The sequence below is a fragment of the Anoplopoma fimbria genome, chromosome 23 (genome assembly GCF_027596085.1).
Source record: "Anoplopoma fimbria isolate UVic2021 breed Golden Eagle Sablefish chromosome 23, Afim_UVic_2022, whole genome shotgun sequence".
Classification (NCBI taxonomy): Eukaryota; Metazoa; Chordata; class Actinopteri; order Perciformes; family Anoplopomatidae; genus Anoplopoma; species Anoplopoma fimbria.
The window spans coordinates 949,307-965,263 of record NC_072471.1 but is presented as its reverse complement, the minus strand read 5'-3'; the positions used below and the strand labels follow the sequence as shown (position 1 = coordinate 965,263).

Here is a 15,957-nt window from a genome sequence, read left to right as displayed (position 1 = left end):
AAATCTATTTTGAGGTTCTCTGCTAACAGACATTCTCCGTCTTCTATAAGACTCGTTGAGATGGACGGAGGAATCGTGCAGCCGGAGCCCGAGGGCCCCGAGGCTCGGCCCCGCTCTCTCTACGGGGCCCCGGCAATTACAGTAATAGTGTGGAGGCTGACGGCTGAGAGCTGATGGAGGTGAAGCTGCTGAATACTGAGTGAGGAGCAGACGGGACTGAAATACAACATCCAGAGAACGTAACGAGAGAACGCTGCCTTCTCTGTTTGGTCACAGATTCTATTTTAAGACGTTTAATGTTGATCTAAAGAGGAAATAAAAACCTCACGACAAACACTAAATAAAATACACATGGACTCAAAAACCCTGTGGAGTGAACTGAGCGTTAAAGAACGTGTTGTTTTCTGCTCAACGTAAAACAACATTAAAACTAAAAGGAAGAAAAGAAGATCAACTAAACTGCAACAACAGCGGAGGATAATCCTGACCAATCAGAGCCAGGTGTCAACAAGATGGCGACAGATAAAAAGCAAGAAGGGCTTCAATCGTAAACCAAGATGGCGACGGGTCAAAAAACAAGATGGTGACGACCAAAAACCACGATGGCGACGGCCAAAAAACAAGAAGGTGATGACTAAAAACCAGGATGGTGACGATCAAAGACCAAGATGGCCACAACCAGAAACCAAGATGGTCACGACCAGAAACCGCTACTGCAGTACTGAGTAGCCCGAGCTGGATGTGTAAAATTGTGCAGTATTTTAAATGGAGAACTGAAGGAGGCAGCAGGTGTTCCAGGTGTTCTAGGATTTCTAGGTGTTCCAGGTGTTGTAGGTGCACCAGGGGTTCTAGGTGTTCCAGGTGTTGTAGGTGCACCAGGGGTTCTAGGTGTTCCAGGTATTCAGGTGTTTAGGTGCACCAGGTGTTCCAGGTGTTCCAGGTATTCCAGGTGTTCCAGGTGTTCCAGGTGTCCCAGGTGTTCCAGGTGTCCCAGGTGAGGTCTTACCTGAGAGGGAGGCAGCTCTCCGGCTCTCCTGCTGCTGAACGCGTGGACTCCGGCGGTCGCCACCCTGCCGGCCGTCTGGAGGTTGATGGGCGACGTCTGCAGCGGCTCCGAGCTCGCTGCCTTCTGTCCGTTGATGTGTGCGGTCACCATGGAAACGGGGGCCTTGGGCACCACGGAGATGGCGATGGCCTGACTGGGAGGCTTGATGAGCGACAGAGGCTTAGTGGAGCCGACGGGACAACTTCTGACTGCCAGCTTCTGGAGGGACAGAGAGAGAGAACTTATACACACTACACTGATGTACACCATCAGGGAGTACTGAGAGTACTTATACACACTACACTGATGTACACCATCAGGGAGTACTGAGAGTACTTATACACACTACACTGATGTACACCATCAGGGAGTACTGAGAGTACTTATACACACTACACTGATGTACACCATCAGGGAGTACTGACACCATCAGGGAGTACTGAGAGTACTTATACACACTACACTGATGTACACCATCAGGGAGTACTGAGAGTACTTATACACACTACACTGATGTACACCATCAGGGAGTACTGACCTTATACAGGGATGTACACCATCAGGGAGTACTGAGAGTACTTATACACACTACACTGATGTACACCATCAGGGAGTACTGAGAGTACTTATACACACTACACTGATGTACACCATCAGGGAGTACTGAGAGTACTTATACACACTACACTGATGTACACCATCAGGGAGTACTGAGAGTACTTATACACACTACACTGATGTACACCATCAGGGAGTACTGAGAGTACTTATACACACTACACTGATGTACACCATCAGGGAGTACTGAGAGTACTTATACACACTACACTGATGTACACCATCAGGGAGTACTGAGAGTACTTATACACACTACACTGATGTACACCATCAGGGAGTACTGAGAGTACCATCAGGGAGTACTGAGAGTACTCACAGTACACACAGCAACATCTGGGAGTGTAGAAATACAACAGAAACTCAAAGTATTACAGTTTAGTTTGACAGAAAAGTAAAGTGAGAAGAAAAAACACTGGAAGAAAAAAACTGAACCAAATACTACTACTACTACTACTAGTACTAGTACAATACTATACTACTACTACTAGTACTACTATACTATACTACTACTACTACTAGTACTAGTACAATACTATACTACTACTACTAGTACTTATACTGCTACTACTGATACTACTTACACTAATCATTATAATGAAACTGTTTTATTCAGTGAGCAGACTGAACCAAAATAACACTTATACTACTACTTATACTAATATTACTACTATTGACACTACTGCTACGACTCATACTATACTATTACTACTATTAAAACGTCATGGATCAAAAAACAGATGTTTTATTCAGTGAGCAGACTGAACCAAATACTACTGAAACTAATACTACTACTACTACTTATACTGTAAGTACTTATACTGATAGTACTATTACAACTGATACTAATACTTATAAACAAACTTACTGGATGAAATAAAACACAATACTACTGATAATACTACTACTACTTATAATACTGATGCTACTACTATCTATTATTACAACCATTAATATTTCTTAAGTGAAGTTTTAAGACAAATTATATAAAAAATATTACAACCAATATTTTCTGTTTACACTTAAAAAAACAAAAACATCAATCAATACTTTGTGAATATTAATTTTTAATAAATACAACAGATTTACCATCTTTAAGTTCACCCTTCCGGCCTTACTACTACTGTCAGTACTACCACAACTACCACTAATACCACTACTACCTGTACTATCAGTAATATTACTACTATCAGTACTATCAGTAATATTACTACTATCAGTACTATCAGTAATATTACTACTATCAGTACTACTATCAGTAATATTACTATCAGTAATATTACTACTATCATTACTATCAGTAATATTACTACTATCAGTACTACTATCAGTAATATTACTATCAGTACTATCAGTAATATTACTACTATCATTACTACTATCAGTAATATTACTACTATCATTACTACTATCAGTGAGTTCCTGTCAGTTTGATCAGTAGCCAATAGAAAGATCAGAATCACTTTACCTACTACAGACCAACCTCTTCATCATCATCATCATCATCATCATCATCACACACACTGAGACTCCTCCCTCCTCCTCCTCCTCTCCTCCCCCTCCCCCTCCTCCTCTGAAGATCAGTAAGTCTCTCTTTCTCTCCGCTTCACTTCAGTAAAGAAGAGTTCTCTAAATATTTCATATTCCATCTCGCTGCCTCTCTGAAGGACTAGAGTGGGTTAGTGTGGGGGAGGAGGGGGGGGGCAGTTTGAGCATCTGCTGAACAAATAAAAGAAACAACATGAAAAAGGCGACGTGGTTTAACAGTTAAAGTGTTTTCAGAGCTGCAGAAATCACCGTAAATACAAAACAAAGACATCTGAGAAACAACTTCTACTACTTTGAAAAAGAGGAGAATATATATAAAAAATACATAATTCTATACGTTCATGTGTGTCAACAAACCCCATAAAAAGAGTGAAACTAACAACATGATGGTCCTAAATTCTGTCGGACTTCCTGTCTGAGTCTCATTGGTTCCCACTGACGTTTCTTCAGTATTTATCTGCAGTTTTTTAATCAAACAAACTTAGTTGGCTTAGTTCAGCGGCGGAGGAATATTTGCTACAACAATGGAGCTCTGTGTTTGTCGGCTGATAAATCTTCATCACATTCTGTTTTATTTTGAAAATCCAAAATCAGTGAAGTCCTGAGAGAATAAATCTGTAGTTTCTTCTTCTTTTATTAGATATTTTCACAGATATCCCTCCACCTTTTCTACAGAGCAGAAGATTATTATTATATTTATTATATACAGCCTCACAGACTAAGTTATTCACTTGTTGTTACTTATTAACCCCCCCCCCCATGAGCACAGAGGCCCCATTGTTTTCTGGGGATCAATGGGATCCACAGGCCGCCAGCACCGGGACCCCCGGGGGCCGCCGGTCCGATTGTCTCAAAGGTCAGTCGATTAAGAGAACCGACCCTCCTGGAGAGACGGAGCCCGGCACAAAGAGAACCAAAGGACAGGAGGGGGAACCAGCAGGAGGAACCAGGACCCATTCAGACCCTCTTCACTGTCAATAAGGAACACCAGAACCCAAACATCTGGGAGGAAGCAGCTCTTTAACGGAGGAAGATGAAGCTTGTTTCTGACTCAACGAAACCAGAAGAACACCAACAGAGCAGAGAGAAGCCTCACAGATGGAAGAAAAAACAAGGTGTTCAAAGATTTACAGGTTTAAATAAGTCAACAAAACGCAGCGTGACTGAACACAGCTCATGAAAACCTCTGGATCTCTGTCTGCTTTATTTAAGAGCAGAGATACATGTTGGAGTCCTGCTCTGAAATACAATTAAATACGATGAAAAAACTGGATTTTAGAGGATAATTAAACCATCTGAACCCCAAAAAACACGCTGGTTGGATTGAAAAGCATGTCTTTTTCAAACAACAGCCCAAACTACAACGTTCATCACAGCCAGAAGCTGTGCTGTACGAACGCTTCAGTCAGAGAAAAGCAACCAAAACAAATCTTAAAATAGTGACATTTTACCAAAAACATTTTATTCTACTTGTCTCATTTAAAATGTTGTTACAAATAAACCGTTTACTTTAAACAGATTCTGTAAAAAACATTACATTCTGAGCTCCTCAGTGAAACTATGAAGACATGATTGATTCATCTGAGACCAACAGTCATGTGACAACAAATCTGTGAAACACAGAGCAGAGTTTAATATAAAACACATAAAGCCTCCATTTTTTCCCCAACATTATAAGCATTATAAAATATATATATATATCGTACAAATTATCTAAAATATTGATAATGGCCTCAGAGAACCAGGATCAGTTGGAAAGCGACTTAAAAAAAAAGGTTCTTATTTTTTTAAGAAGACTTCTTGAGGATGGTGTAAATACCTCCAACCAGCATTAAGGGATTCCTTCTCAAACAGAGTCTTGGTGATGGAGGTAATCACACATCTCTTAAACTGAACTAAGATCTTTATCTCCGTCTCATCCGACTAAGACCACAGGAGGATTCCCCCAAACACCAGATAATCTCATCACATGAAGAGGAACCCCACTGGTTCTAAACGCTGGTAGAACCCTGGTTAACTAAGTCAGAGCTTTAACTGGATCTACTTCCTGTCACCTAAAGGCTCTAACACTCATCCTCACATGATGTCAGAGAGAACACAGTGGTTCTACATGTTCCTCCAGTAGACTCTGAGAACTCTCGTCTCAAAAGTTAAGGAGGAAACAGCTGCAGTTCATCACAGAAACATCTGGACAACAAGCAGAACATCAGTCTGCAGAAATGATCAGTTTATACTGTTTGGAGATCAGCCGTCCATCTGAGTCCACCAAGGAACCGTTGATCAGAAGAACAGGATCATCAATCAAAGACTGAGAATGTTTTCTAGATTTTTTGGGAACTTCTGGATATTTGTCCAAAATAAAACATCTGGAAAAGCCTACATGTTCTTAAAAACGTCAGCGGTATCACGTTAATTAAAGAGATCTACAACAGTTCAACAGTTCTGATTTACTTTAGAAACGTTCTGCTTTAGATTAAAATGTTCTGCTTTAGATTAGAAACGTTCTGATTTACTTTAGAAACGTTCTGCTTTAGTTTGTTAACGTTCTTTAGTTTAAAATGTTTTTCTTTACTTAATTAACATTCTGCTTTACTTAAGAGAATGTTCTGCTTTAGTTTGTAAACGTTCTTCTTTACTTTAGACTCTAAAGTAAAGAAGAACTTTATAAAGTTTAGAGAATGTTCTGCTTGACATTATAAACGTTCTGCTTTACTTTATAAACGTTCTTCTTTACTCTATAAACGTTCTGCTTTACTTTATAAACGTTCTTCTTTACTTTATAAACGTTCTGCTTTACTTTATAAACGTTCTTCTTTACTTTATAAACGTTCTGCTTTACTTTATAAACGTTCTGCTTTACTATAGAGAACGTTCTTCTTTACTTTATAAACGTTCTTCTTTACTTTATAAACGTTCTTCTTTACTTTATAAACGTTCTGCTTTACTTTATAAACGTTCTTCTTTACTTTATAAACGTTCTTCTTTACTTTATAAACGTTCTTCTTTACTTTATAAACGTTCTTCTTTACTATAGAGAACGTTCTTCTTTACTTTATAAACGTTCTTCTTTACTTTATAAACGTTCTGCTTTACTTTATAAACGTTCTGCTTTACTTTATAAACGTTCTTCTTTACTATAGAGAACGTTCTTCTTTACTTTATAAACGTTCTTCTTTACTTTATAAACGTTCTTCTTTACTTTATAAACGTTCTGCTTTACTTTATAAACGTTCTTCTTTACTTTATAAACGTTCTTCTTTACTTTATAAACGTTCTGCTTTACTTTATAAACGTTCTGCTTTACTATAGAGAACGTTCTTCTTTACTTTATGAACGTTCTTCTTTACTATAGAGAACGTTCTTCTTTACTTTATGAACGTTCTTCTTTACTATAGAGAACGTTCTTCTTTACTTTATAAACGTTCTGCTTTACTTTATAAACGTTCTTCTTTACTTTATAAACGTTCTGCTTTACTTTATAAACGTTCTGCTTTACTTTATAAACGTTCTGCTTTACTATAGAGAACGTTCTTCTTTACTTTATAAACGTTCTTCTTTACTATAGAGAACGTTCTTCTTTACTTTATAAACGTTCTTCTTTACTTTATAAACGTTCTTCTTTACTTTATAAACGTTCTTCTTTACTATAGAGAACGTTCTTCTTTACTTTATAAACGTTCTTTTTACTTTATAAACGTTCTACTTTATAAACGTTCTTTACTTTATAAACGTTCTTTTTACTTTATAAACGTTCTTCTTTACTATAGAGAACGTTTCTTTTATAAACTTTTACTTTATAAACGTTCTGCTTTACTTTATAAACGTTCTGCTTTACTTTATAAACGTTCTGCTTTACTTTATAAACGTTCTGCTTTACTTTATAAACGTTCTTCTTTACTATAGAGAACGTTCTTCTTTACTTTACTTTATAAACGTTCTGCTTTAATTTATAAACGTTCTTCTTTACTATAGAGAACGTTCTTCTTTACTTTATAAACGTTCTTCTTTACTTTATAAACGTTCTGCTTTACTATAGAGAACGTTCTTCTTTACTTTATAAACGTTCTTCTTTACTTTATAAACGTTCTTACTTTATAAACGTTCTTCTTTACTTTATAAACGTTCTTCTTTACTTTACTATAGAGAACGTTTACTTTATAAACGTTCTTCTTTACTTTATAAACGTTCTTCTTTACTTTATAAACGTTCTTCTTTACTTTATGAACGTTCTTTACTTTATAAACGCTTCTTTTACTTTTTACTATAGAGAACGTTCTTCTTTACTTTATAAACGTTCTGCTTTACTTTATAAACGTTCTTCTTTACTATAGAGAACGTTCTTCTTTACTTTATAAACGTTCTTCTTTACTTTATAACGTTCTTCTTTACTATATGAACGTTCTTCTTTACTTTATGAACGTTCTTCTTTACTTTATGAACGTTCTTCTTTACTATAGAGAACGTTCTTCTTTACTTTATAAACGTTCTGCTTTACTTTATAAACGTTCTTCTTTACTATAGAGAACGTTCTTCTTTACTTTATAAACGTTCTGCTTTACTTTATAAACGTACTTTATAAACGTTCTGCTTTACTTTAACTATAGAGAACGTTCTTCTTTACTTTATAAACGTTCTTTTTACTTTATAAAACGTTCTGCTTTACTTTATAAACTTCTATAGAGAACGTTCTTTTACTTTATAAACGTTCTGCTTTACTATAGAGAACGTTCTTCTTTACTATAGAGAACGTTCTTCTTTACTTTATAAACGTTCTGCTTTACTATAGAGAACGTTCTTCTTTACTTTATAAACGTTCTTTTATAAACGTTCTGCTTTACTTTATAAACGTTCTGCTTTACTATAGAGAACGTTCTTCTTTACTTTATAAACGTTCTTCTTTACTTTATAAACGTTCTGCTTTACTTTATAAACGTTCTTCTTTACTTTATAAACGTTCTTCTTTACTTTATAAACGTTCTTCTTTACTTTATAAACGTTCTGCTTTACTATAGAGAACGTTCTTCTTTACTTTATAAACGTTCTGCTTTACTCTATAAACGTTCTTCTTTACTATAGAGAACGTTCTGCTTTACTTTATAAACGTTCTTCTTTACTTTATAAACGTTCTTCTTTACTTTATAAACGTTCTGCTTTACTATATAAACGTTCTTCTTTACTTTATAAACGTTCTTCTTTACTTTATAAACGTTCTGCTTTACTTTATAGAACGTTCTGCTTTACTCTATAAACGTTCTGCTTTACTATAGAGAACGTTCTTCTTTACTTACTTCTTCTTTACTATAGAGAACGTTCTTTACTATAGAAACGTTTTTTACTATAGAAACGTTCTTCTTTACTATAGAGAACGTTCTGCTTTACTTTACAGAATGCTTCATAACCTCTGGTGGAGCTGGAGTGGAACAGATATCAGATTATCTGTGAACTCGCTGCTCTTTCACTCATCTGGCAGAATTTAACGGAGAACGCCTTTGTGGTTCCTCGTCCACAGTGAAGGTCATCGGTCCGCTCTGTTCACTGCCGGGCTGGCGGCCGACAGGATTATCGTCGCTCATTATGTTCTCTGTTTTGATAGTGTTCCTGTGAGATAACAGGCAGCTGAAAAACGCATTAGTAGCTGTTCAGATTTCCATCAGAGCAGCTGCCAGACGTTCTCTTTGTTTACTCTCCTTTTACCAACGAGGCCCTTCAGTCCTGAAAGGTGCTGAGGAGACGGACGTTAACGTTCCTCCTCCTTCCTCCCGCGGATGGAAGAAAATCTAAAATCTTCACCATAGAAATACAACAATAGAACAAAAAAGGGTTCCTGCACTCAGGATGTACGTCAGCAGAAGAGGAAGAAGAAGAGTACTGAAGTACTTCAAGTATTCAAGGTGAGAGTACGATGAATCCCACCAACAGGTTCTTTAAGTAGTGGTTCTCTGGCTTTGTTCTCGTGGTCAAATGTTCCTTTTTGGGGTAAGGTTTACATGGAAACTTATACTAATAGTAGTAAATTGTTGAAGATTAGAAGTGAGATGGTTTAGTCGACTAATGCTCTAAAGGTCAAGAACAGACTTTTGAATCTCGACTCAGCTTTGAGGGTTTTCATGGTTTCAATTGACGGAAGAACTGAAGGACAGAAGAAACTCTTCAATGTCTAGAAGTTTGTGAAGTTAGAAAACAGCCATATATATTTATCATTGAGCCTAAAATCTGCATCATAAAGAAAGGGAGAACCCCTCAAAGAAGGTGTTATATTGTAGAAGCAGAACCACAAACTGCTTCAGTATTTGAATAAATGGACTCTGCTGTTTGGCGACTGACTTCCTGCAGAACCCCCCCCCTCCTCTGGCAGTGGTACAGCTTATCGTCGGGGCACACAGGACAGTCTGGCCCTTCGCCCACCGTTTGGCGGTGGGGGGTCATCGGGGACCGAGGCCCCCCCCCGACCCTCATGAGGAGGTTCATCCAGAAAACACAGCGTGGAACCATGGAAACACAGCGACGGGGAGAACAAAGAGAGACGGACCAGAGGTTAGGGTTCTAGAAGGGTCAGAGTGACTACACCTGTAGTCACCCATCCATCCATTCACCCATCCATCCATTCACCCATCCATCCATTCGTCTATTTATTCATCCATCCATCCATCAATCAATCCATCCAATCTGTTACTAAAAGACTCAATGTGACAAAACATGCAGTCATCCATCCATCGTTCATCCATCCATTCATCCATCCATCCATCCATCCATCCATCCATCGATTCATCTATCCATCCATCGCATCATTCATTCATCCATTTATTCATCCATCATCCATCCATCCATCGTTCATCCATCCATCCATCGTTCATTCATTCATCCATCCATCCGTCCATTTTATTCATAATACTCTATTCATTCATCCACCTGTCATCTGTTGCTCTCTGCTTTATATTTATCCAGAAATGACTGACAGATGATCAATAAAGTTGAATGCTATAGATGATCAATACTTCAGGTGTTCGGTCTCCACATTAAGAGTTGATTTATAACGATCTCATTAAAATGTTAATTAAGCAGCCGAACAACAAACGATCAGAGAAACTAGTTCATTAATAATCACAACTCTTCAACCGTCTGATCATGTGACCACGTCTCCACCCGTCACACCATCAGCAGATAGTAAATCCATCTAAACACAAATCAAACGCATCCCTAGGTCATTTTCCTCAGTGGAATGTGACAGACAGCTGCTGTATTGATGGAAGTATTGATTAGTGGAGACATGACTCTGATCAATAACTAAACATTAAACACGTTTAACTACAAACTGATGAAGGAAAATAAAATGTTTTCTTTAACTTTTAATGTGTTATATAATACTTTGTTTTTAGATTTGTATTTTTCTGAATGGTTTTATTACAAAAACACTCCTTATTTATAACTTCTTCATTTGTTTTACAGTAGCTTATAAAAAATAGTGTTGAGTTGAAAAAAATGTAGAAGCAGTTGTGAATGAATTGAGAGTATCTCTATAAAAAGTTCACTCACTTTAAAATACCACCAATGAAACTCAACACTTCCTGTACAGATGTTTCACATTAAAAGCCATCCAGCAGCTCAATTACCCCTCCATTTACAGACTTTTATTGTGAAAAAAAGCAGAAAGTGTCAAGTTGAATTGACGGTTACTTAACAGTGAATTTATCAGTACTGTACTTTATAATGTTACCTGCTACTTTATACTTCTAAGTTGTACTTTTTACACCACTATATTTTTACTTTGTGGATATACATTTGTCACATAATATTACAACACATCAGAAATTGTGCTGTATTGTAAAATAGAAAAGGGTTCTTTTGTGTACAAATGAGTACTTTTACTTTTGATACTTGCTGTAAATCTTACCTTACAAGTGTTCGATTATTTGAAGACTTTACAGGAAGCCATTTCAAAAATATTACTAAAATTACTATTAAATGAAATATTAAATGGTGATAATTAGCTGCAGATTTGGACTGAAAAAAGATAAGAGTGGTTTATTAGAAGATAGCATAAAATCTCTTCTGACTTATTAACTGGATCCAAACAGAGAACGTTTAATTAGAATCAACACTCTGATCACTTTGTTTTTCTGCCTGCAGGTTCGTTCAGTCTTGTTTTTGTACGTAAACAGTTTCTAATCCCCCCCCCCTTCTTCTCCTTCTTCTTCTTCACAACCTATTTTCAGTCCTCGCCGCTGAGCAGGTTGAATTGTGGGTAAACGGAGACGTAGCGGAGGAGAAGAGCGACACGCTGACTCCTCCTGCTGTTCCGTCAAAACAAACGGCGGCGGCCGACAGACGAGACTTTAATCACAGAGTTAAACAGCGGTCTGTCTCACGCCGACACGTTGCCATGGAGACCGTCTCTGCACCGCCGCAAATAAAACCAGAGAAGAAGAAGAAGAAGAAGAAGAAGAAGAAGAAGAAGAAGAAGAAGAAGAAGAAGAAGAAGAAGAAGAAGAAGAATGAATGAATCTCGCAGCAAAAAGCTATGTTTGTGTTTGAGACTTCCCATCAGCCCCGGGGAGGAGGAGGCCCAGCAGGCTTTTACTCTGAAGGGGCATTAAGTCTTCCTGTCTGACAGATGCAGGGTTCTGGTTTGTTTATGAGCTTCCTGGATCAAAACGCTGTAAAAACAGTATTATGTTCATGATGCTCTTGACTTTATAATGAATGGATGTCAATGGAGATAAAAGAAAGCCCTAAAGACCTTCCTCTCTACTGTACCGACCGCTAAGGCTCATGGGTATCGAAGTTTTTAGAGACCAACTCACACAATAAAAATGAAATATGAGAAATTAAGTAGAAATAATTCAAACTGATGATCAGAATATAAAACTACAGTTTGATTTAATTCAGCAGAAACATTTAGGAGAAGTTCAAAGAGAACGTTAAAATAGTACTTCAGATTCAGGACAAATACTTCCACTGATACTACAACCAGAACCTCATCTACTTCATCAGAGAGGGTAAAGGAATGTTTACCTTTCATTTCACAAAACATAACTGAATATGCTGAAAAGATCAACAACCAATTCAGGAGGGAAACACAGTTCATTTTGATTGCTTTCTGGTTTTAAGTTCAATTGTACTCAAACTAATTGTTTGTGTTAATGGTTTGTAAATAAAGGTAATTCAAAATGTCCCCGATACTCCCATCTTCAACCATCACAAATAAATAAAGTTTTGAATAAATAAATTATTTCACACTTTCTTAACATTCTCTCATCTCTCTCCTGGATGAGATCGTTGTTACTTCAGCGAGAGACAGAGGTCAAAGGTCAAAGTCTAAATGGAGTTCAGAGCAGCTGATCGTCTGGACTCAGAGACACTGAGAAGCATCAGAAGGATCAGAAGGATCAGAAGGATCACTTATCTTTGTGTTTCTGATCAAACTACTCATTTCTGTCCTCAATTCCGAACTCTCCACCTAAAATAATCGGTGCCCTTCACTATAATGAATTCCTTCACAATAAAAGCGCAGACACTAAAACTAGACTCTTTTTCAGGCTGCTTAACATGAACTTGTATCTTTGACACGACAGGAAGTGACTTTAAAAGATAACAGACGGCTTCACTGGGAAAACTGGTGACACTCCAGTTCATAAAAACTCTGCTTCGAGGTTTTGGATCTTATGGTGGAGTCATTTCAGAACATGATTTAGTCATTGGACGGCACAAATTATTAATCTGAGGGAACGAATGGAGTCATTTCAGGGGAAAGAATTACTCAAAGGAGGGAATACAAAAGTTTGAAATTTGAGACGACAAATCCGTCATTTAAAGGAAGGGTTGATTATCAAAAGTTTATTTCATGAAAGGACATTAATGCTAAACGGTCACTTCTGTGCAGCACTGGTTTAAAGTGGTGCAGCCATCAGGACAAAGACAGATGGATTAAAAGATTAAAAATAAAAAATAACCAATCAGAGGAGACAAAAACTACTTTCCCCCTCATGAAACCGTTATTTTGAAATTCATCTATTCAGCCTTTTACTTTGAAAGTGCAATCTGCTGCAGCCAGAAGGCCCAAATACGTTAAAAAAACTCTTTATATTTATATATTTCCTGCTGCTCTCCGTCATAAATAGCCTCACATATGGCTTCAGGACACTTTATTAATTCAGCCTCCACTTGGCCGGGTGGAGCTGAGAGCACTAGACCAGGACCAGAGGGGGTCCGGGTGGGGGGGGAGCTCGGTGCCAGGGTCGGCGCCCTGAGCTCTGTGCAGAGAAAACAAACGTTTAACGTGTTGGATTAGCCGGATTAAGGACATCTGTTGAGCTGAAGCAGACGCCTCCGCTGGTTTCCTCTCTCCTGCTGCGACGGCAGAGAACGAAAAGTCAAAGTGTGGACGTCAGCGGGAGGAAAATATCACCGAGGGTTTACTCATCACAATATGTCATACTTCTACTGTATTTACTTCTATTTTAGAGCTGAGTTTTACAAGCGAGTAAAATTGATTTTTCACTAAAAGGATCGAAAAATAAGCTTAAAAAAAGAAAGAAACACAACCTAAAGCAGCTAAAACACTCAACAACACATCCTTTAATTACTTTAATACATTTAACTGCCGACAACTGTTTACTTTATCTTGAATATTATATAATAACAATATTTACTTCCCAATTCAAACACCTGAACTGAGACAGAGGGCTGATCCGATACCAGTGTCTATCATTTCATCTCTAATATCTTTTTCTGTATTGCCGTGAAAACATCTGCTTCAAACTGGATTCATCACCAAAAACACCGAAAACTACAAGACTACATTTGAACACATCATGATATATTCATAATCTACCTTCTCCGCAAAACCATCTTTACTGGACAGAGCCTGAAGGCATCATAATGTAACTCAATGCAACCTCTGTTAGCATTAGCTGTTAGCTCTGTTATTTAGCCAAGCAGGACTGTGCTGCCCTCATGCTAACAGCTAATGCTAACTAGCTCTCCTCCTCCCCATGTCATCTCAGAAGTCTACATGTGGTCGCTTTAGAGACGTTCTTTTCATAAACTGTCCCGTCTCCTCAGGAGAAACGCTAACATATCATTGAAACTGCTGCTTCATGTTCAAAAGATAGAAAACCTACAACATCAGATTTTGATTTCACTGCCCACTTTGTAAAGAAACAGAGCTGGTTGGAACCGGACAAAGATGTTCTTATTCATGAAGTGTTTTACTTTGATCTTTGGGAGGAAGTTTAGTCCTCGTTTTAATAATGTATTCAAACAGAAAACACAACTTCCAAACCTTTAGCTCAAAATATCCACCAGCTGACAAACCATCAATAATAAGTATCATATATATCACTCTACGCTGACGATGTTTTAATGTGTGTTCACATCTCCCACGTGATGTCATCAAATTTATAAAGAGTTTAAGTGTAACTACATGATTAAACAATAACATTATTATTGCGATTTCAAAGTAAAATTTGAAAAAACATAATAAAGATATCAGTCAAATTCATCTTCAACTTTGTTTATTGTGTTATTTTTGGATAAATACTAAAATTATTGCTTAGTTTGTAATTTATTTGTTATTTTTCTCAATCATTCTTTAACCTTTTCATACTTATGATTTCATAAATCTGTGAAAAAATGTGCAAAACAATACTTCAAAGTCCAATTTGATGTCTTGTTTTGTTTAAGAAACTGTCAAAAAACCAGAAAATAATACAAAGAAAAACAGGAAATCCTAACAAAAGAGAAGCTAAAACTTGGGAATGTTTGGTATTTTTGCTTGTTAATTTGATTAATTATTCATAAAATAGTTTAATATATTCAAGCTGTAGACTTGTTAGCTCTTATTTAAGCTTTTACCATCATTAAAGTCTCTAAAGTGACATTACTCTCTTCTCCCTATATGAATATATATATTTATGTTATACACTATTTTAAGTTAAAATAAATGTAAAACAATTCATCAAAAAAGGCATAAAAAGGGAACTTACATTGTGTCGATCACTAAAGTTAAATCTCATGTTCCGGGTTAAAGGTCTGCTAAGTTTCTGAGCAGAATACTCGGTGACGGAGGAGGAGGAAGAGGAGGAGGAGGAGGAGGGGGAGGAGGAAAAGGAGGAGGAGGAAAAGGAGGAGGGACAGCTGGCTCTCATGGAGAGGCACAGTGAGAGGAGGGGGAGGAGAGAGGAGGCTGAGTCGGAGGCCGGCAGATGGACTCCCACAAACAATGGAGTCGGACAGATGCAGCCACAAAGAGCAGCGACCACAAAACCCGACGACAAACCAACTCGTCTGAATAGTGCTGAAATGTCCTACAGGCTGCAGTTCACCTGAACGCCACCGGGGGCAAAAAACACAAACTCTCACTGCAAATGAAAGAAAAAAGTCTCAAAATGATAAACAGATTTAAAACATGTAGAGCTGTAAAAAATAAAACAGATATGATTAATAATAAACAATCAAAACATACAACGAATGCTCTCCTCATATTGAAATACCCTATACTGTAGCCTTTACTTCTACTAAAGGTCTAATTAAATATCTGTATTCTGTAAGTTCACGTGATCCGGGTTGACCTGCTCCACTTTGCTTTAATTATGGGTTTCATCCCATTTAGAGTTTGATTTAATTGATTATATATGTTGAACAAAACTCCACTGCAGCTCTGCTCTTTGTTTAGTTTTCTTTTTGTTAGTTTTAATTGTTTGTATTTTTTATTTATTTCCTTCTAGTTGATGATATTGTTATAATTATTA

General features: G+C 37.3%; 1 protein-coding gene across 1 annotated transcript in view; it reads right to left on the bottom strand.

The window, feature by feature from the left end:
* phf21b (PHD finger protein 21B) overlaps nt 1–15,957 on the bottom strand; it is a 67,074-nt gene that overhangs the window by 17,814 nt on the left and 33,303 nt on the right. Inside the window, 1 exon segment of the mRNA XM_054624730.1 lies at nt 1,007–1,264. Coding sequence (XP_054480705.1) covers nt 1,007–1,264 — 258 coding nt within the window.